Source organism: Primulina eburnea, chromosome 16 (genome assembly GCF_022965805.1).
Source record: "Primulina eburnea isolate SZY01 chromosome 16, ASM2296580v1, whole genome shotgun sequence".
NCBI lineage: Eukaryota > Viridiplantae > Streptophyta > Magnoliopsida > Lamiales > Gesneriaceae > Primulina > Primulina eburnea.
Window position 1 is genome coordinate 7,522,471 of NC_133116.1, and position 22,577 is coordinate 7,545,047.

At 34.2% G+C, this 22,577-nt stretch overlaps 1 protein-coding gene and 1 pseudogene across 2 annotated transcripts; one reads left to right on the top strand and one right to left on the bottom strand.

Annotated features, from left to right (window-relative positions):
* Positions 1 to 1,880: 1,880 nt before the first annotated feature.
* On the bottom strand, positions 1,881 to 5,129 carry LOC140817045 (amino acid transporter AVT6A-like). Of its 2 annotated transcripts, none has more exons than XM_073176610.1 (6): positions 4,974 to 5,129; positions 4,389 to 4,832; positions 4,092 to 4,244; positions 3,517 to 3,720; positions 2,533 to 2,998; positions 1,881 to 2,284 (listed from the first exon to the last, which is right to left on the bottom strand). In XM_073176610.1, exons 2-6 carry the CDS (start codon positions 4,819 to 4,821, stop codon positions 2,146 to 2,148), a joined length of 1,395 nt encoding a protein of 464 aa, XP_073032711.1. In that variant the 5' UTR covers positions 4,822 to 4,832; positions 4,974 to 5,129; the 3' UTR covers positions 1,881 to 2,145. The 2 variants fall into 2 exon arrangements, with proteins under 2 accessions (XP_073032711.1, XP_073032712.1); XM_073176611.1 differs by having other exon boundaries at positions 4,959 to 5,129.
* A 4,398-nt stretch (positions 5,130 to 9,527) lies between these two features.
* LOC140816740 (putative U-box domain-containing protein 42) lies at positions 9,528 to 20,427 on the top strand (annotated as a pseudogene).
* Positions 20,428 to 22,577: the final 2,150 nt, after the last annotated feature.

The following is a 22,577-nucleotide window of genomic DNA, read 5'->3' on the forward strand; positions in this document are numbered from 1 at the left end:
ATGTCTCACAAAATACGACCCGTAAGATCGTCTCACATAAATTTTTACCTTTTTTTTGGCTTTATGGGGACGACATAAAGTTGTCCTAAGCACATTACTATGGTCTCCAAAGGTAAGATTTGTAATTTTATTAATTTTTTTTACAAAAAATAAATATTTCCATCTTATACGATTTATTTCTTTTTTCTTTACTATCATTCGGGGTGATTTTGAATTGTAGCCCTTTTTCATTTTTTTAAAGAACGGTTTCTCTAGCGTAAATTTTACATTTAAAAATAAATTATTTTGACAACAAGTACAATTCAAATTGTCAGTCCACCTCAAGTTTTTTCTTGGCTTTCCCCCACCTCCTGGCTTCGTTGAGATAAGTGACGGAGTCAGAAATATTACTTTGCTCGGACTAGAATTTTTAACTCTATAATCTTTTAATATTTTAAATTCATCTACCCGGGCTAATATCATATTATTTCAAAATTATACAATATTTACATATAATTTTTTTTTAAAAAATTGAACCACCCGGGCTAAAGCATGGGTATGTAAATACATAGCTCCGCCCCTGGTTAAGATCATGTTGATGCGGCAGTGGTGCAGGGTTCTTCGGCCTCGGTGTCGTTGTTGTTAGGGATGAGCGAGGTAGAGTGATTCTGGCTCATGCTATGTTGTCAGCAAGTCGATCCTAGCAATATTTGAGTCCGAGTCTAATTTTAAAAAGAGACCTCCGAATCATAATGTGTGTTCATATTTTTTTTAGTTCCATAGCAATTTTTCAAATTAAATCAATACGTCAAAGACAATATAAAAAACTAAAGGAACAAAAATATCAAACATTTCCAAAATGATCACTAAAAAAAACCCATCTAACAGTTTTAGAGCTAAAAATACTAATCAAGTCTGTCTAATCAAGTTGTTCAGTAATTTTTTTCGCGATCGATAACATAGTCAATCCATTCAATCTTTCTCGTGACATGTTGATTCGAGAAAAGTTTTGATGAGCTTTATCTTTGAGAAACTTCGCTCTGCACTTGTTACTGTGACCGAGACATTCAACAAGATTTTACAAGCAATATGAGCATTTGAAAGCCGGATAAGCATTACATCCACCTAAATTTCTGTCAAAAAACGTAGATTATATATACCACATAAAGTTCCGAAGAAAGTAAAAAACTACAATAAAAAATTAGAAGCCCAAACAAAACAAATACAAGAAAATAGACGTACAGCTCCTCACAGGTCTTTCAATCAAACCTAGCGTGGGGAATAAATCGATAACAGGCTAAGCAAGTTCCATTTAATAAATACTTGGTTTTGAGCTATCTAATAACTAGTATTATATATAATAATTTTTTTTAAAATTTTTGGGCCCCAAAAATGATATGGGTCTGAGTCATTGGACTCATTTGCCTCTGTCAGGTGATGTTTTCTCAGTTCATGTTGCGGAACTTCTGGCTGCTAGGAAAAAGCTTGTTGTTATGTGGTTGGCTTCTGTACACCCTTGAAAACATGTTATTCTCAAGCCTAATGAGTCGCCTCAATTGGAGCTTTCAAGCTCGAAAGTTGTCCATGAACTGATGGACGGGCTCTCGAACTCGAAAAGATCAACATATTTTTTCATATTTAAATATTATAAAATAAAACTAATATTTTTATTATCATACATTATATAATAATATATATACTATATGCATAGCTCATGCATGAGCTCATACTCATGAACATGTGCAGGAACAAATTTTACTGATGAGCCTGCGATTCAACTCGGACGCTGGCTCCAACTCTAGCTAGATTTTGCGAAGTCGACTCGTTTAGAACCCTAACCTCAACTCCGCATATTAACTTGAACATAAAACGATTCATTATCAAAAAAAAATCAAGTAAGCGGAAATACACTTCATTTCATAAAAAATACAACTTCTCTTTTCAAAAAATTTCGGAGCTAATCACACTATTCGTCATTGTGATGACTCCAACATTCAATTGTATTATAGAGAGATCCATGAACATTGGGTGCCTATCCAATAATGTTTTTTGTACAGAGATTCATTCTAGAATTCTGAAAGAAAACGAAGCAGTATGTTAGATACATTGTTCTACTATACACCTTTTCTTTCTGGTTCCTTCAAGTGGCAAAAGCAAGCCGTGTGATCATTCGCGAGGAAATGTGTTTTTCGTGAAGATGGCGTAGGAATCACTGTAGATTGCAATCGTACATGAGAAGACAGCTAAACCGACCATGAAAACACCCAAGATTTTTTCTTTCTTTGAAGCAATGTTGTGAGAATCCCTGAAGCAAAAACAGCAAAAATAAGCTATCCACCATTTTACATCAGAACCAGATACTATTAGATATGTTAATCATTAGGGACATAAATGAGTCAAATTCACGAGCCAGCTCTCGAAATTTTGAATAAGTTTACATGCTGAAGCTGGAGCATAAGACAGCTAAAGCCTTAAATTCAACTCAAGCCATCTTGACTCACTTTACGCCTCCATGCTCGTATCCAGTTATTTGTTTGCAAGAAAATGGTGTACCTTAAAGTGATAATAGCTGGAAATATGAAACTGAGGCAAACTGCCGCAGTTGCTCCGGTAAATTGGAAGACATCCCAAATACTGGGAATGAAATTCGCACCTAAGAAAATAACAGAAATGAGCCCTGCTGTTACCAATCCAAACCGAACGTTATCTCTGGCCAAAGATGCAGAAGATGGAAAGAGTAGGCCATCCAAGTTCAAGCGAAGTGGATAGAATATAATCGGGAAAACGAGCATTAGGTGGAGTGTGTAGCTAACACGAACCACATCATTTAACTGAGCACTATAAGGGATACCAAGATCGATATCGAAATTTGACAGAACATCATCAAGAGTAGAATCACCAAACAGAAGGAAACCAAAGCAGCTTGTCATGATATAAATGACTGAGCATAGTGCTAATGAAGCTTGGACCACCAATTTCATCTTGGAAGGATTTTGAAGCTCGTTTTCGATGCTGTGTACTGCAAGAAAAAGCCATTTAGATTTATGTCCTGGTTTGAGTGAACAGGATTTGGGCTTAAACAGTATCTTATTGCAAATGCAATTGATATATCCCAGTTTAATATTGAATTGGCTAAAAAATTTCCTAAATGTTGAACCATAAATGAATTACAATCTCAAATTTAGAAACAACAACAAAAGAATTATAGATGATGCGAGATAGTCATAGAAACACAACATAGATGCTTTAACTTACATGACACAATGCATCGAATAATTTGGAACGACATTAGTACAAGATCCGGCGTGTGATTTACACCAAAAATAATAATTCATGATATCAGTGCTACTCAAATCATTAGATTATATAGAAGCTCTAATAATACACTCTGACCCATGACCATTGTAACAAAGCGACACCAACACATGAAAGAGGGGCAATTGTTGCCAAGAACAATTTTTCGGCCTAACCAGTAAAAAACAAGACATATGTCTTCTATTAAAAGTGTAAAATGATATTTTTTTTTTCAAAGATTACCGTTGAAATGGCAAACATAAGCTGTTACTAGGACAGGGACAACAGTGAACAGTCCCCAAACTGAATTAATATCAGTGACATCAGGGAGAAATCTCGGCATTGCAATGGAGCCCTGTGAAAATTTAATGGCAACAATGCCTATAGTAATAAGAAGAAACACAACCGCCAGCAGAACCGCAACTGCAGATGTGTGCCTTAAAGAATCTGCAGAAACAAATGGCCGATGTCAATGAAAAAGTCAGAAAATATGAAAATGAAAGAGTTAGAATTTTCTGTCAAGACACCAAAATTCCACAAATTGGAACAATCCTGCAGAATTTAACCCAATCTATCACTTATCAGAGTCTTTCTTTATGAACGAATACGAGACATAATCCATAAATCTAGCACATTCCACAATCGAATCAATTATGTGATAAAACTGAATATATTGATCCAAGGTTGGTTGCTATGCTACCAAGAAGCCCGAAAAGGCCTTGAAAAACTATATCAACCAGTTTCTTATGTCATGATTTCATTTGATATAAAGATCGCAATATTTCGAAATACTGATTTTTAATTAATTTAGAGTATACCGATGCGCTTGAAGCATGCCAGTGGAGTAAATACACCAAGAGTTATCACCAGAAGTACAAAAAAGCGCCTATTCCACCAGTGCTGTCCAAACCAGCCTTCTAAAACACCAGCGTGATGAACCCCACTTGAAGATGTTCCAGATAGCACATCACCTTCACAAAATTAATCAATAAATCAAGAAATAAATCATAAAAATTTAATTTCTTTTTTCATACAACCGTTTCCATATAAATCATACTGAATTTCCATAACAACAATAATGGGCTCTCGAATCCCAGATGTAACAATACGCATACCGATGATGATCATGTACACGATCAATATCCCAATATTGTTAATCACCACACAAAGCTGCAAAATTCTCCTGCCCCAAATCCCAAATGCATCCCCCATTACATTTCCGTAAGAATCCGCCCCACTAGCCTTACTAAAGCGCAACAACGTGCCCACAGAAAACTCTGTGAGGACTCCAACAAACACTATGATTACCACACCGAGACCTAAGCCCAGAACTTTCATCGCAGCAGGCAGCGCCATGATTCCGGCGCCTATTATAGTCGTCGACAAGTTAAAAACCGCGCCAGAGAATGAAGACCCATTAAATTCTTGATGATTCAAGTTACTGCTCTCACTTTTCTTGTACAAAAGAGGGATTCTTTCATCATCCATTGTGACTGAAACTGCGTCTTTCTCGAACTTTACACCCCCGTCCATCGCCTTGATCGTCATGGGCTCAGATTCTGAAACAAAAAAGGAAGCGAAACTCTTGGAAAGTGAATGTTTGTTGTACCGAAACTGGGAGAACTAGCATTTAAAGTGCTGCCATATATGGATACAACGGAGGTATAAATAGGCAAAAAGATCACGTTTTTGTGGCGTACGTCAGCGTTCTTATCAGCGGTTAAATGCGACCGAAAGCAAAAACAGAGGCTGTTGAAATTCAGAGTGGGCGGCCATGATTTTTGTCATTTTCCTGCTTTTCTCCAATGATCTTCGATCAAACTATTGTGCTGAGTAGCGTGTGGCGAATAGTATGCGTTTTCCTCCGTGTGAGCAGAAAAGATATTCCCAGACTTGTATAATATAAAATACAAAAAATTTGATGAATACTTCTCAATATCTTTCGTACGAACTTATAACATAATATTTGATCAATTTAGTCATCGTAATTTGCAAACTATGTTAATCAAAATTCACTTTGTGTTCAGTGAAAAAAACGTAGTAAGTTCTATTATTTAAAAAATATTAATCCAACCGTCAAAAAAAATATTAATCCATATATTGAAATATTTTATTTATTTTAATTTAATATAACTAAACAAAAAATATCGATTTATTTTTAAGTTGGAATTTGAGTGAGCTTAGGTTCAAAATTAGAGTTTACGACGAAACTGAAAATAAAAGATATATTGTGGTAGTAGATGATCCTTCATAAATATTTTTTAGATATTTATATAAATGAGTGGCAAAATATTAAGATGATTGAGCTACTAACATTATGCATTGTGAGGTATATATTTGTAATTAAAAAGATAAAACTATATCCCAAAATGATTTTTATAACTAATTTTATTTTCATGCAATATTGGAGGGGGGTTTTTAAAAATTAATTTAAAAATAAAAAAAAATCAAACTTCTTTTTCTTCAAAATTACTTCAATCCGCGCTTACAAGGCGCGGATGCTCCACGCTCCACGTCCATGTAATATTATATTATTATTATTATTATTATTTTTGCAAAATATTTTTTTATTTTTTAAAAAAACCCAATATTGGAGAGTTCCTCGTGTTTGGAAACGTGCTATATTAAAAACAATATTTTTTATGGGTCGCGTTGGGTTGGAGATTCGTCTAATAAAATTGACTGATGAGACGGTCTCGCAAAAGTTATTTTTTTTTTTTTGTATTTTTCAGTTATCGTTTTCCATAATATCGTTATTCCTTTAAGAGAACAAAATAAAAACCTAATATAAATTTAATGTGGAAAATTAATACATTTCACATCAAATTTGTTTTATAGATGAAATAAAATGCTGAAAAAAATCTAATTATTCACACATTTCGCGCGCCAAGTATCAATGTACCAAGTATTGCATAGCAATAATATTTACTAGTACAACGACGCACGCGTTGCGTGCTTGTACGATATGTTTTTATAATTTATTTGATTTATATTTAAATGAAGATCAAAATATATTTATAAGAAATAATGAGTGGCTACATTATAATTTTGATATATGAACTAAAAAATAAATTAAAAAAGAATAAAAAAGACCTAAACAAAAATTGAACCTACAACCTCATGATTAAAAAACATAAACTTTATCCACTAAACTAAATGTGACTTGCTTTTATTTTGTAACACTTTATTAATATATATAATTAGTAATGTAGAGAGTGGGGGTGAAGGATATTTTAGGTATTTTAAAAAACAGACCAAGGAAGTTACTCTAACCTACTCAGCCTTAATAAATAGTAAGAGATTATTAAAAACATCAATTCTATCCTCCAAGCTATCCGGACGTATGTCATGTCCTGTTTAAACTACCAATGCAGATTTGTGATGAAATTGAGAAAGTATGTGCGAACTTCTGCTAGGGAGTTGATAATGGAAAGCGAGAATTGCACTGCGCTCATGGGATTCCTTATGCCACCGAAAATTTAAAGGGGGTCTCAGATTCCAGAAAATGACGTAATTTAACCGTGCATTATCAGCCAAACAATTCTGGAGACTTGTCCACGATCCTGGTTCTCTAGTTTGTCGTGTCCTTAAAAGGACGGTATTTTAGACATGTTGATATCATGGATGCGGGTCTAGACACCAACCCTTCTTATATTTGGCGCTCGTTGCTTTGGAGCAAGGGTATTCTAATGGATGGATTATTGTGGAAGGTAGGTGATGAGTCACCTATCCAGATATTTGAGGACAAATAGGTTCCATCCTTGAAATCCACAATCGGAGCACCACTGACGTCTTGGACTTAGGGTCGGAGCGTGAGCTCCCTTATTCAGGGATCTTGGGATGTCGAGCTAATCTCTAATGACTTCAACTCGCATGCTGAAGGTGAAATCCTTAACATTCCCTTATCCTCATCTGCGAATAGGGATACTCGGTTTTGGCGTTATGATCTGAAAGGTATATATTCGGTACGAGATGGCTACAGACTCCAGAGAGAGTTGTTTGATCCGCCAATGCACCAATCGGACTTCCCATAAGAGAAGTGGTGGAATTTCCTTTGGGGACTTTTGATACCTCCCAGGACCCATATATTTTGGTGGCAAATGTCCCATGATTGCATCCCAACTAACACGAAATTATATAGACATCATGTCACAATTTTTGGCATGTGTTCCTTGTGTGCATCTCCTTTTGATACCACATGTCATTCCTAATTCTATTGTCCGACAATTTAACATCGGTGGAAGGCAACCAGATTTGCGCACCTAATAAAGCCTGCTACAGGCGAATACATAGTGGACCATATGGATGAAGGAGGTGCTAATGAATTACGAGTTTGAAGAGTTTGTTGTTCATACTTGGGCAGTTTGGAAGGCGAGGCAGACTTTCTTAATTGGGGTTAAGGGTCAAGCAATGGCGGCAAATTTTGCTTGGAGTTCGGTTCTACACTTCTACTTCAGGACTTCCATCACGAGAACACAACTACGCCTCTGCTAGCGGCGTTGGGAAGCGTAGGCGTATATGTTACTTTAGCTATCATAAAGCTACTCTATGAGAAGAACTTTCTTAATGTATTGAATGCAATCACAGCTACTCAGGAAGATTTTGGCTGCCTTGGCGTATATGTTAGTGAAGTTGGAAAGCATACAAGAAGACTAAAAATTTCAAATATTGCACATGTTACTAGATCGACTAATATGGTAGCCCATAAAATTGTTTGTTTTGTTACTTCCACTCATTCATCGTTTGTCTGGATGAATGGTGAATTCCCCTCCTGATTAGTTAAGATTGTAATGGATGATTATTCTTAATACAATTACAAGTTTATATATAGAAAAATATTATTATTAAAAACATAGAAAAAACACTAATTTTGAGTGAGTTTTTTTTTAATATGGTTTTTCTAATTATTTTTCTTAAGATCCTAAAATTGTATTCTTGGGTTTATATCTAATTTTGGGGCTTTTGTTAAGTTCATTATAATAATGTAAAAATATATAATAATAGCATATTAGATTTCGCACTTGTGATTGTATAATCATAAATATTATATCTAAATTGGAAAAGAAAGAGTCGAAGTTAAGATTTTTTATCAGTTAGTTACGTAGAAATTTTGAAATTTAACCTCCCTAAATTTGTTGTCCTTTTGTATTTTGTGCATGACCAAGCTTAAATTTTAAGCCTTGATGGTTGACTAAAACGCACCAATTGTAATATGAGTATCTTTTTGGTGAAACAATCCATATCCGTGAGATGAGTCAATCCGCTTCATATCAACAATAAAAAATAATATATTTCATAGGTTGAATCGGGTCGAGTCAGAGATTGTCTCACAATATTAACAGGTGAGATAGTCTCATAAAATATTTTTGTAATGTAATATTGGTCGATTCTTATATTAAATTAAAAAATTGAAGTATGTTACAACTAGTTGGACTTCTTTTGCCCACTCAAAAAAACAACAAGAACTCAACAATATTACTCTTTATCAAGTAAGAGTTGCTTGGAGTTATTTTTTGGTCTTTAAAGCATTCTTGCCTTTAAGTATTAATTGAATATAATATTCATCAAAAACGGGAATATGGCAATTTTTGATTATATATATCTGTTTTTTTACGATATTCTGTCTTCAAATTCTTTATGTTATCAAATTTCAGTTTTAGTAATATATTTTTTGATTTTTTACACTTTTAGTTTTTTTTAACAGTGTCATATCAGCACTGCATCAACGTCACATCAACGTCATATCAGAAAAAAAATAAAATTGCAAAATTAAATAAATAAAGATAACCAAGAATATGATTTTCGATACATTACACAAATGACCTATTAAATCTTATTTTATTGTATATAAGAAGAATCGAGAGTGCAAATCAATATTATAAAAATTTATTATAAGTTAATCATTTTATAATAATCTAGTTATTTCTATTTTCTAAAATAATGTATAATTTAAAACACAAAAAATTATTTAAATCAAATAATTTGTTGGATCAGAGTAAGATTTTCTTATTTCTCTGGCAAGGCACACACTCACTCACCTAGGGTTTATTTCACCCTATCTTGTGAGGCACTGCTCCCATGAGGTGATCAAAGGCCCAGATTTAAACACACATACACCCCATGAAATGATCAAAGGCCCAAATTTAATCACCATGTAAAATCAATGGCTTAGATCCTGTGAAGACACTGCCCCCACAGATAGCATCTACTCTACCCTCACCTAGAGCTGACAAAGTCCACGTCAACGAATCTCAAACATATCCCATAAAGAAAAGCTGCAATTTTTATGCCAAATTGCGATAAATTTTCTGCCGGAAAACGATGTGATACCGAAAGAATTTGAGAAGAGTAGTTCAAGGGTCAACCATTGAAACGTCCTCTTGAGCTGCAAATGACGAAGCAATATTATTGCACGATCTCTGAGTTGAGTTTCTGTCTACTGCTGGAATGAATATCTCAGACAACGGTACCAACTGGTCCAAGGTATGATAATGAACTAACTGTTGGTTCCGAGAAATTTTATCTCTAGATTTCTTTAGTTTTCATTTTCAAGTTTTTTATGCAAAATATATGGATAATGCTAAGTTTTTGTGATGATAATTATATTATCATGCTGCAATTGAAGAAAAATCTAAATGGGAATTGTGGGCTGTGTTTAAATTTAAACATCATGTAGATAAGTTTTCTTGGAAAGAAAATCTTTCAGAAGCTTAATTCAGTCAATGGGGAAATGGTGTTCTTGAGCTTTTAGCAACTTCGAGAGAACGGTGATTTTTTTTTTCCTCTTTCTAATTTTTTCTGATTTTTCATGTTTGTTTGGCACAAGAATTCTTACGAATCTCATGCGAGGGAAGATACAAACCCGAATGGTAGTATTGGTGGGACTTTATCAAGAGCTATTTCAGAGATTTTGCAGTCACTTTTATGCGTAGAGACAGAGAAGGAGATGTTTATCGAAATCGGTTGCTATTTTTACCGCGTATCTGTAGTGATAAAGGAGCTGCAGATAAACATGAATACACCAACAAATGCGATCGAAATCTTGCAATCATTATCAAGCAGAGTCGACTCGGCGAAAAGCTTCACAACACAAATAGAGAAGAATGCACAAAAAATGGTTGTTTCTAACGTTCAGAACGTTGTGCAGCAAATTGAAGGTGCTGTTAGGAATATAGGAGAAAATCTAAGTATCCTACCTTCATTAACATATGGGAAACAAGATTATGTCGAGAGGGCGACTAAGGCACTTTCGGAGGAGATGAAAGATGCATCATTTGTGGGTAGGTCGGGTCAAAACTCGGAGATGAAACAGAAACTTCATGTATTGAGCCCTGGGGATTTAAAGAGGGATGAGAGGAAACAGGTGGATGAGGACCTTTATTCCGTAGATGTCGAGGTTTCTGCTGCTGGTATTCAGTTTTCAGATACATCCCAGTCGTATGTGTCTGATACCCTGGAAAGCTATCCAATGGTAAACAGAAATGTCTCAAAAAGTTCGAGTGCTGGATCATCATTAATGGCCCTGCCACAGTTTGCTCACATGGAACCATTGTATGAGACGTTTTTCTGTCCTTTGTCGAAAAGGTCATGGAAGATCCTGTCACCTTAGATAGTGGGGTCACGTACGAGAGAAAAGAGATCACCGAGTGGCTTGACAAACAAGAAGACTCAGAGGAAATTTTCTGCCCAAAATCTGGTCAGAAGTTAAAGAACAAAAACTTGAATGCAAATGGAGCTCTAAAGGCAACTATTGATGAATGGAAGGAAAGAAATGAAGCGGCAAGAATCAAGGTGGCTCGAGCAGCCCTATCATTGGCCAGTTCAGACAACATGGTACTTGAAGCGGTTAATGATCTGCAAATTGTCTGCAAGACTAAGGCTTATAATAAGGCACAGGTTCGAAACATTGGAATGCTACCGTTACTTGGCAACTGTCTGCAGTACAGAAACAGAAGTGTAAGGTGTGCAACACTTGAACTGTTAAGACAATTGGCTGAGGATGATGAAGATGGAAAGGTGATTAAATATATTTATTTGTTTTTTTCTTGTTTCTAAAATTTGACACTGTACATTTATATAGTTGAATGTTAAATAACGCAGGAAGTTATAGCCAAGACAATTGATATTTCAACTATCATAAAGGTGATGTATAGCAGTCACAAGCCTATCAGGCACGCATCGCTGTTGGTCTTACTTGAGCTGTCGACATCTCAGTTTCTGTGCGGCAAGATCGGGACAGTTGCAGGAGGCATTCTCATGCTGATCACGGCAAAATATAGGCAGTCTTCGTATGCTTTCACTTCAGAAAAGGCTGATGAAATCTTGAAGAACTTGGAAACACTTTCGGATAACATCAAGCTCATGGCAGAAAACGGATACTGGGAACCCCTGCTAACTCATCTTGTCGAAGGTACAGTAAGAAATCCTCTGGTAGAATACTTTAGTTGTCACTTCCTGTAAGAAAATCACCAAACAGATCCAGTAAGTTTCGTGTGGAAAACTTTTCATTTTTTAGTTTCAAGTAAAATGGTTAGAATTGAACATTTACATTACTCGTGTTAACTGTGCAACTCATATTTTGAAATGAATTGAAGCCCAAATTTCATGTTTAATTGTTATGCTACGTGCTGTCACAAAAAACAGCTGGGGCAAATTTTTCTCCTAATGAGTTGTTTCTGCTCTAACACAACCTGGATACAGCAATAATAGTCAAAGTTGATGAACAGGTAGCGAACAGATGAGGATAGAGATGGCAACTTATCTTGGCGAAATCGTTCTTGGACCCGACAGCAAAAACTCTGTAGCAGAAAGGGCTTCACCAGCTCTAATTCAAATGGCACAAAATGGAAACTCTCTGAGCAGAAATGCATCATTCAAGGCCTTAAAACAGATATCATGTTACCATCCAAATGCAGCAATTCTTGTTGAAGTCGGAATAATGCAGATCATGGTTGATGAGATGTTCACCCGCAAAAGTCATAACGAACCGATGAATTCAAAAACAGAGGCCACTGCAATACTAGCTAAATATACTCGAATCAGGACTTGATGTTGAAAGTTTTCAGGTCAACACATGTGGCCACACGATGGCTTCAGACTACATTTTATACAACATCATTATCGGGATCAAGAACTCAACCCCAGATGAGTTGAATATAAACCTGATCCCTATTGTACTATGCTTGATCAAGTTCCCTTAAAGCATCAATTACTGTTGTCTCTGTGATCAAGGAATCTGAGGCTAATTACAATTTGATTGAACTTATAAATAACCGGAATGAGGAAATTGGGATTGCATCAATCAAACTGCTCGTCATTTTGTCAAGCTTCATGGGTCACACATTATTTGACCGACTCTGTAAAACACAAGGTCAGCCGCAGAGTCTAATCCCGAATCCTGATGAAATTACAAGAATCACAGAAAAGCATGCTGTATCAGCCAATTTCCTAGCAAAACTTCCACATCAAAATCTGACACTAAATCTAGCTTTAGTCAACAGTAGCATCATTCTAGTAATCATGAAAAGTATCAGTCAGATACAGATGGCTGGCGCAAGATCAAGCAGGCATGCCGGAACTTACTTTGAAGGACTTGCGGGCATTCTTGTCAGATTGACCACAACCTTAAACGATCATCAGATCTTGTTTACTGCAAGAAAATACAATTTTGCATCTGTTTTTACCGAACTATTAACAAGATCGTTCTCAGATGAGATTCAGAGGCAATCTGCAATTGGATTGGAGAATCTATCAATAAAATCAATCAGTCTGTCAAGGCCTCCCCAAAAGAAGACGACTAAGTTCTTCAAAATTGTTTTCTTGTGCAAATGCATATCAATCAAGCGGTCCAAAGGTGAAGAATTCTCATTGTGTCTTGTGTAAGAGTTTTTATTCTCAAAATCATGTTTTACGTGTATATAAACATGATAAAATATATGCGGAAGCTTAAATCGAGTATTACCTCCGGCCATTGAAAATTTTGATTTCTCTGTTTTTCTTCTCGGTTGAAGCCTTCTTAGCACTCCACCCTCTCAATAGATGGTGTATATTTCTTTATGAGGTGTGTGTGCTTAGGGACCTCAATCGCTCTATTTATAGGCGTTTTTTCATACCATCGATGAATGTATCGGGAGCCGAGATTCAGAAGGAGAAACGTGTACGCATCTCATTTTTCTAAAGTGAGCACGTTTGTCAAAATATGTAGGCTTCTTGGCCGTCGCCAACTCCTACACGGTACGTCTTCCTTTCTGATATGTGTCATATTTTTCTTACATTCTCCCACTTGACACATATATCTCATGTACCATAGGAGAAAACAAAATACATGAATCATGGCGATAGGTCATCTTAAAACGAATATTATCTTCCATGTATTACAATGCATTATGTTTCTCAAATCTGTATAACTTAATGAATAAACCCAATGTTTATTCGAGGTCCGACTTTATTGATATTTCTCGAATAACTGAATGTGTGCACAACATATATGAGAATATATCACATCATAGTTTCATTAATTTGTTCTTACAACAAATATTACATAAAGGAACCAAGTCCCATTTTTTCTGTATGATCCTTAAATTTTAATGGTGGCATGCCCTTAGTTAAAGGATCCGCAATCATCAATTCAGTACTAATGTGCTCGATAAGTAACTTCTTATCTTTAACACGTTCTCTTATGGCTAAATACTTAATGTCGATTTGTTTGCTTCGACTACCACTTTTGTTATTTTTAGCCATAAAAACAGCAGCTGAATTGTCACAATATATTATTAATGGCCTAGATATAGAATCCATAATTCTAAGCCCTGAAATGAAACTCTTCAACCATACACCATGTGAGGTTGCCTCAAAACAAGCTACGAACTCAGCTTCCATAGTGGAAGTAGCAGTCAATGTCTGCTTTGCACTTCTCCAAGATACAGCTCCACCAGCTAGCATGAAAATATATCCTGAAGTGGATTTTCTTGAATCAATGCAGCCAGCGTAGTCTGAATCAGAGTAGCCAATTACTTCCAAATTCTCAGTTCGTCTGAACATAAGCATATAATCTTTGGTCCCTTGAAGGTACCTCATTACTTTCTTTGCAGCTTTCCAATGTTCTAAACCTGGATTACTCTGATATCTTCCCAACATCCCAACAATAAATGCAATGTCAGGTCTAGTGCAAACCTGAGCATACATCAAGCTTCCGACAGCAGAAGCATAAGGAATGTTTTTCATTTGTTCCCGCTCTAGATCATTCTTTGGGCATTGGCTCAAATTGAATTTATCACCTTTCACAACGGGAGCTATACTTGGTGAACAATCTTTCATCCGATATCTCTCTAAAACTTTGTTTATATAGGTTTCTTGAGACAGACCTATAATCCCTCGAATTCTGTCTCTATGTATCTTAATGCCAATGACATAAGATGCATCACCCATATCCTTCATATCAAAGTTTTTAGAGAGGAATTGTTTCACCTCATATAACAAACCCTTATCATTGGTTGCAAGTAATATATCATCCACATATAGAATAAGGAAACAAATCTTGCTCCCACTGACCTTCTGGTATATACATTGATCCATGGGGTTCTCAACGAATCCGAATGAAGAGATAACATCATGAAATTTTAAATACCATTGGCGGGAGGCTTGTTTCAATCCATATATAGATTTCTTAAGCTTACAAACCAATTGCTCACCATTACTAGAGAAGAATCCTTCAGGTTGTTTCATATAAACCTCTTCCTCTAGTTCTCCATTGAGAAAAGCTGTTTTCACATCCATTTGTTGTAAATCTAAGTCAAAATGTGCAACTAATGCTAGAATGATACGAAGAGAATCTTTCTTAGTTACAAGAGAAAAAGTCTCCTTGTAGTCGATTCCTTCCTGCTGAGTGAATCCTTTAGCAACGAGTCTTGCTTTATACCTTTCAATGTTGCCTAATGAGTCTTTCTTTGTTTTGAAGACCCATTTACATCCAATGGCTCTTACACCATCAGGCAACTGAACAAGATCCAGACTCCATTAACTGCCATAGAATTCATCTCTTCTTTCATAGCATTAAACCATAGTTTTGACTCATTACAACTCATGGCTTGTGAAAACGTTTCAGGATCATTTTCGGCTCCGATGTTAAAGTCCGATTCTTGTAAATACACAACATAATCACTAGATATAGCTGATCTTCTTATTCTAGTAGATCTCCTTAGGTTGTTTGGTTGATCAACAATTTCTTGTTGTTCTTCATTAACAACTTGATCAACTGGATTTTCATCAGCAATTTGTGGAACTTCAGTAACTGGTTGTCTAACACCCATTTGGTCTTGAGGGGTGTGAATAACGACCAATCTGTCATTTGAATAAGAGGGTTGTGCATTAATGTGATCATTCTAAAAAATTATGTCATGATCACTCCCACTAATCAAATCATTCTCAAGAAATTTTACATTTCTTGATTCCACAATTCTAGTGTTGTGAGATGGACAATAGAATTTGCACCCTTTGGATTTTTCGGCATACCCAATGAAATATCCACTTATATTTATTGGGTCCAGTTTCTTTTCATGTGGGTTATAAACTCTTATTTCAGAAGGACAACCCCATACGCGTATATGTTGCAAACTCGGTTTCCAACCTTTAAATAACTCAAATGGCGTCTTTGGGACAGCCTTAGTTGGAACTCGGTTTAATATATACACAGCTGTCTTAAGAGCTTCAATCCACAAAGATTTAGGAAGTTTAGAGCTACTAAACATGCTCCTCACCATGTCCAATAATGTTCGGTTTCTCCTCTCAGCTACTCCATTTTGGTCCGGAGAACCAGGCATAGTATATTGGGCAATAATCCCATGTTCCTGGAGAAACTTTGCAAACGGACCAGGTGCTTGTCCATTCTCAGTGTATCTACCATAATATTCTCCACCTCTATCTGTTCTCACAATCTTAATATGTTTTCCACATTGCTTCTCCACTTCAGCCTTAAAAACCTTAAAGGCTTCTAGTGCTTCGTTTTTGTTATGAAGCATGTAGATATACATGTATCGTGAGTAATCATCAATGAAAGAAATGAATTATTTCGGACTTTGCATGTCCATATCTGGACAACATATATCTGAATGTATGATTTCTAATATTTCCGTACTCCTCTTGGCACCCTTTTTAGACTTATTGGTCTGCTTTCCCTTAATGCAGTCCACACAAATCTCAAAATCAGTAAAATCTAAAGTACTGAGTACTCCATCATTTACTAATCTTTTAATTCTCTCTATGGAGATGTGTCTCAATCTCCTGTGCCACAATATAGAGGAATCTTCATTTATAACACATCTTTTAATACCTCCCTGAACATGCATAGTGGTGTTATTATTTTGTAAAGAAATAGAGAAAAGACCATCAATCATTGTACCATTTCCAATAAGATTTGATTTATAAAACAAATTTATTGATTTATTCAAAAACTGAAATGAATAACCAAGAGGTACAAGTTTTGAAACTGAAATTAAATTCCTAGAAAAACTAGGAACATAAAATGTCTTTTCTAATTTTAAAATATAACCACTATTCAACACTAGGCAGCAAGTCCCAATATCCTCCACATGCGAAGACATCTTGTTTCCTGAATAGATGCTTCGCTCATTTTCTATTGACTTCCTTAGGTTTTGCATACCCTGCAAGGTATTTGTAACATGGATTGTAGAACCAGAATCAATCCACTATGTGTTATAAATCATATTAACCATATTAGATTCATAACAGACAAATGAAGTAGGAATACCTTTCTTTTCAAGCCAGTCCTTAAATTTATTGCAATCCTTCTTAATGTGTCCCGTCTTTTTACAGAAGAAACACTTGGATTCTTTCTTGATGTCAGGTTGGGGTGGAATTATTCCTTTCCCTTTTCCCTTGACTTTGGCTTGCTTTTTATACTTTCCTTGTGTGGTCATAAAAACATTATCACTCGTTTCCATCAACAGCCTTCCTTCCTCTTGAACACACATGGTCATTAATTCATTAATCGACCATTTATCCTTATGTGTGTTGTAGGAAATTTTGAAGGGTCCATATTGTTGTGGAAGAGTGCATAAAATGTAGTGCACAAGAAAAGTTTCAGACATTTCCACTTCAAGTGTCTTTAGCCGAGCCGCTATGTCCCGCATCTTCATGATGTGCTCTCGCACACCTCTCACACTGGTGAGCCTTAATGAAGAGAATTCCATAATTAGGGTGCTTGCAAGAGCCTTATCTGAAGACTCAAACTGTTCATCAATAGCCTTCAGTAATTCTTTGACATTATTATGCTGATCGACAGAACCACGCATACCAGCAGAGATTTTGGTCTTTATGAACATTACACAGAGTCGATTAGATCGCTCCCATTTTTCATAAAGATCAACATCATCCGGAATGCTGTTTTCAGTAATAGCAGATGGTTCGTCTTTCCGTATAGCATAATCAATATCCATCCACCCTAATTGAAGAGAATTCTTTCTTTCCAAATTTTATAATCATCGCCCTTTAGATCGGGAATGTCACATTTCATATCAGAAAAAGTCGCAGGTTGCATAACTGCACAAAATATCATATGCTTAAAATTTTGAGACAATATCATGTTTTACCAATGTAATTCACGTTTTAAAAATCTAGTGACATAAAATTTGCATGTGGGCTAAAATTTTAATTCAATAAGATTTTTCTATAACTTTATGATAAAACTATCAAAATGTATTTTCCTTAACTCCTGTGGGTAAATTAAGAAAAATATAATTTGATATTTTAACCTAATTAGTTATATAAATATAATAAAAATCCCTGTGGGGTAAATTTTATTATGTTTATATAATTAATTACAATTGATGTCCATTATGTGAACCAAATCCACTTAATGCATAATTTTTCATAAATAAGGATGTTGTGGCTATTCCTTAATTATTTAAAATTATACGGTTCACCGGACAAAATTTTGGTTTTTCTTAATGCTTTATATAATAATTATTTCGCAATCAACACTTTCCAAGAGTGCTCCCAGGAAAGATAGGTAGTGCTAAGGCCCTTTAAATACCCAACTCCTAGACAGAGCAACGTTCCTCAGGGAGACCAGCGGCTAGTCAAGGCAGTTTAAACCGATCTATGAAGAACTCCCTCGGATCATGTTTTTTTACGACACCTTATAATTATTATTCAACTTAATTATCCACATTTATGTGAATCTTTATAAGCCAAAATTTTTCATATTAGATAACTTTATATTCACAATTTTACTTAATATGAACAATTACATTCCTCATCAGTTTTTCTCTTCAATCAGAGTAGTGATAAAGTGAGGATCACATTTACATAAAATGTGGGCTCCTCATCAGTTTTTCTCTTTTATCAGAGTAATGATAAAGTGAGGATTATTTGTTCATTTGTGAATATCTGAAATATTTTATTATATTCACATCTTACTTGATATGTTCATTTCAAATTATAAAACTTAATATAATTTGATATGAACACAATGTGAATATTGTTTTACCAAAATATTTTTCAATACAATTTGCATTTTAAATTTCAAGAATAAATGCAAACATAATATTAAATTAGCATGAATACACATCAAACACTTATCCATAATATTTGACATTTTATATAACATGCAAAAATAATTTCTAAACTTGTATTGAACTTAAAATTATTTTAATGTGTACAAATTATTTAACCAAATGCTATATGTATACCGAATTATACATATAACTTAATAACACATTAATTTTTATTTAGTTTTATTATTATTATTATAAAAATTATAATAATAAAAACTAAATAATTAGCATGGGTCCCACATATTATTTAATTTTTTTTATATATATATAAAAAAAAAAATTCAATACATGCCATTCCATTTATTATCTGAATGCCCACATTGCTTCAATAATTGGCCGACACTCATCCATATATATTAATTATACTATCTATTATAATATATTATTATAATATAAAATTTGCATGCAATCAATTCATTCACGTGAATGGTTGATTCATATTAATGGTTTGAAATATGATAACAGCTCATTTGCATATTTCACCATCTTCAACCTCTCTTCTCTGAAAAAAACTAGTCACGACCTTCATAGTCTTATCCAGATTTTCAAAAAAAAAAAAAAAAAAAAAAAAAAAAAAAAAAAAAAAAATTTATCTCGTATCAAAATTGAGAATCAATTTTCTGAAGAGTTCATGAAGAACATTTATTTCAAGGCAGAGGCTTCAAGCTCTGATACCAAATGTAAGAGTTTTTATTCTCAAAATCATGTTTTACGTGTATATAAACATGATAAAATATATGCGGAAGCTTAAATCGAGTATTATCTCCGGCCATTGAAAATTTTGATTTCTCTGTTTTTCTTCTCGGTTGAAACCTTCTAAGCACTCCACCCTCTCAATAGATGATGTATATTTCTTTATGAGGTGTGTGTGCTTAGGGACCTCAATCGCTCTATTTATAGGCGTTTTTTCATACCATCGATGAATGTATCGGGAGCCGAGATTCAGAAGGAGAAACGTGTACGCATCTCATTTTTCTAAAGTGAGCACGTTTGTCAAAATATGTAGGCTTCTTGGCCGTCGCCAACTCCTACACGGTACGTCTTCGTTTCTGATATGTGTCATAGAGGGCTTTGTTCCTCACAAGAGACCTTCTGCTTGCTCGATGCAGAGGCTGTAGACCAGTTGATGTCCTGTTTGGACCATGAAAACGTAGAGGTAATTGAAGCGGCTTTATCGGCTTTATCTACACTGTTAGATGACAGGGTAAACGTGGAACAAAGTATAAGCTTCTTGTCCGAGAAACGAGCCATCCATCATGTGTTGAATGTGGTGAAGGATCACAAAGAAGAAGTTTTGTGGCAGAAGGCATTCTGGATGATTGAGAAATTCTTGATCCAAGGCGGGGAGGAGTCAGTTTCGAACATTTCACAGGACATGCTATTTCCTGCTACATTGGTTAGTGCATTCCACCACGGTGATGATCGCACAAGACAAATGGCTGAAAAGATTTTAAGGCACTTAAATAAGATTCCGAATTTAGCGCACACAGTGACCTTTACAACTCTTTAATATATTTTGATTTACAGTTTTTTTTAAAAAAAATTACTTTAAATCCTCACACTTAAATTTAAATTTATATCAAACATCTATCAAAAAAATTATGTGTTTATATTCTCTGATCCATAACAAAATTTGTTTGTATTCCTTGAGCTCATGCGCCTTTTCGCAAATGAAAACGAGTACAAAACATTAAATATACGGTACTAATATATGATATTTGAATACCGATTATTTTAGATATGATGAATTAATGAGATTAATACTGATGAATTTTCATGCTGACGTGACATCCAAGACATCCAAGATTAATAATCTATATATCCACATCGGTACATGATTATTAATTGATGTTAATAATTATCTATTAATGTACCAATGTGGATGCTCTTACAACATATCATATGGCTACATATGTATTTAATTGAATCATTTTACTACCATAACTTCCAAATTTTCGCTTTCCCACTACTATTAACTTTTATTTGATGGATTTATAATTATATTTAATAGTATTGTTGGCAATAACTCTGACTTCTGATTCAAAAAGAAGTCTAACAATACAATTAAAATATAAATTTAACCGTTTAGAACAAATAAAAATATCACTACACTTACAATATGAAATATTTATTACATTATAATTATAATACTTTAAAAATACTAATAAATTATCCCTATAATTTATATATATTATAGTAATTCATGTCACATATTGATTTTAAAAGTGAATAGTAAGTCTAATTGAAACATCGAAGTAAAACATATTAACAAATAAAGTAGATTTACTATCAATGAACAAAATAATATTACTGTTTTTTTTTACTCGATGGTCATCCAAATTAGTGAAATATATAAGTTTAGAGCCAAACAATCATGTACTTGTAGAATATGGTTTACTTGATGACGTAGTTTGTATGGTATTGTGTTAAAGCCAAGAGTTTACTCCATGCACAATGGAGGATAATGATTACACGTTCCTCCATCACAATCACAAAAAATAAACAAATAAATATTTTTTAAGCCAACAAAAGCTTGTCAATACTAGAATACACGATATGAAAAACGAACAACGACGACAACAATTTAAAATAGATCGAAACAAACTCCATCGCTACCGCACCTCCAGAAGAAACTATAAAATGCAACCTAAACAACCCCATCAGACAATCAACAATATAATATAAAAGTGAGTCTCGCGTGAGACCGTCTTACGGGTTATAATCCGTGAGACCGGTCAACCCTACCCATATTCACAATAAAAAGTAATACTCTCAGAATAAAAAGTAATACTTTTTCATGGGTGACCCAAATAAAATATCCGTCTCACAAGTACGACCCATGAGACCGTCTCACACAAGTTTTTGCCATAATATAATAATAAATTGGAAGACATTAATGAATACATTCACCATATAAATAAAAAAGCATGCACAACCCTTCGACTCTCGTCCATATGCGATTGATTAACGATATACTCAAATGTTTGTCATCTCTTTTAATGAATGAATGAATTTATAATAATAATAATAATAATAATAATAATTAATTAATTAATGAATCAAAGTTATCCGAAACACCAAAGAGTGGAATACCAATGATCAATAGACAATATCGGAATCAAAAAACGTCAAAGGACACAAATATAAAGATTTTATTCGTACTTTTATATAGACTAGCAAAAAAGCACGTGCATCCGCACGTGGACCCATATTCTAAATAACTAAAAAATAAATTAATAGTAAAAATAATTTTAATCTTTGCATAACGTGATCAAATACATCAAACAACATTTCGTTCGGAAAAAGATAGATAAAAACAAATTATAAGAATTTGGAATAATGATATATCAGATTGAGGACTAAATTGAACTAAAATAACAATACAAATACAATGGTTTGAATTGATTAAGCAATATAAGAATGTAAATAGAATTATATGAATATATTTTAATTAATTAAGCAATATAAGAATGAAAGAAAATATTTTAGTATATGATGTTGATATTTAACAACTCATGATTACATCAATTAATTAATAAATATGTTCATAAAATGTAAAAATTACATCTTGAAAATCTAAAATAATACTTACTTATAATTTGGAATAATTAAGAACACGTGACAACAATTTTTCATTTAAGTTTTATTCTATAAGTATTACTTTTTATTGTGAATATCAGTAAGATCGACTCGTCTCACATATAAAAATTTGTCAGACCTTCTCACAAGAGA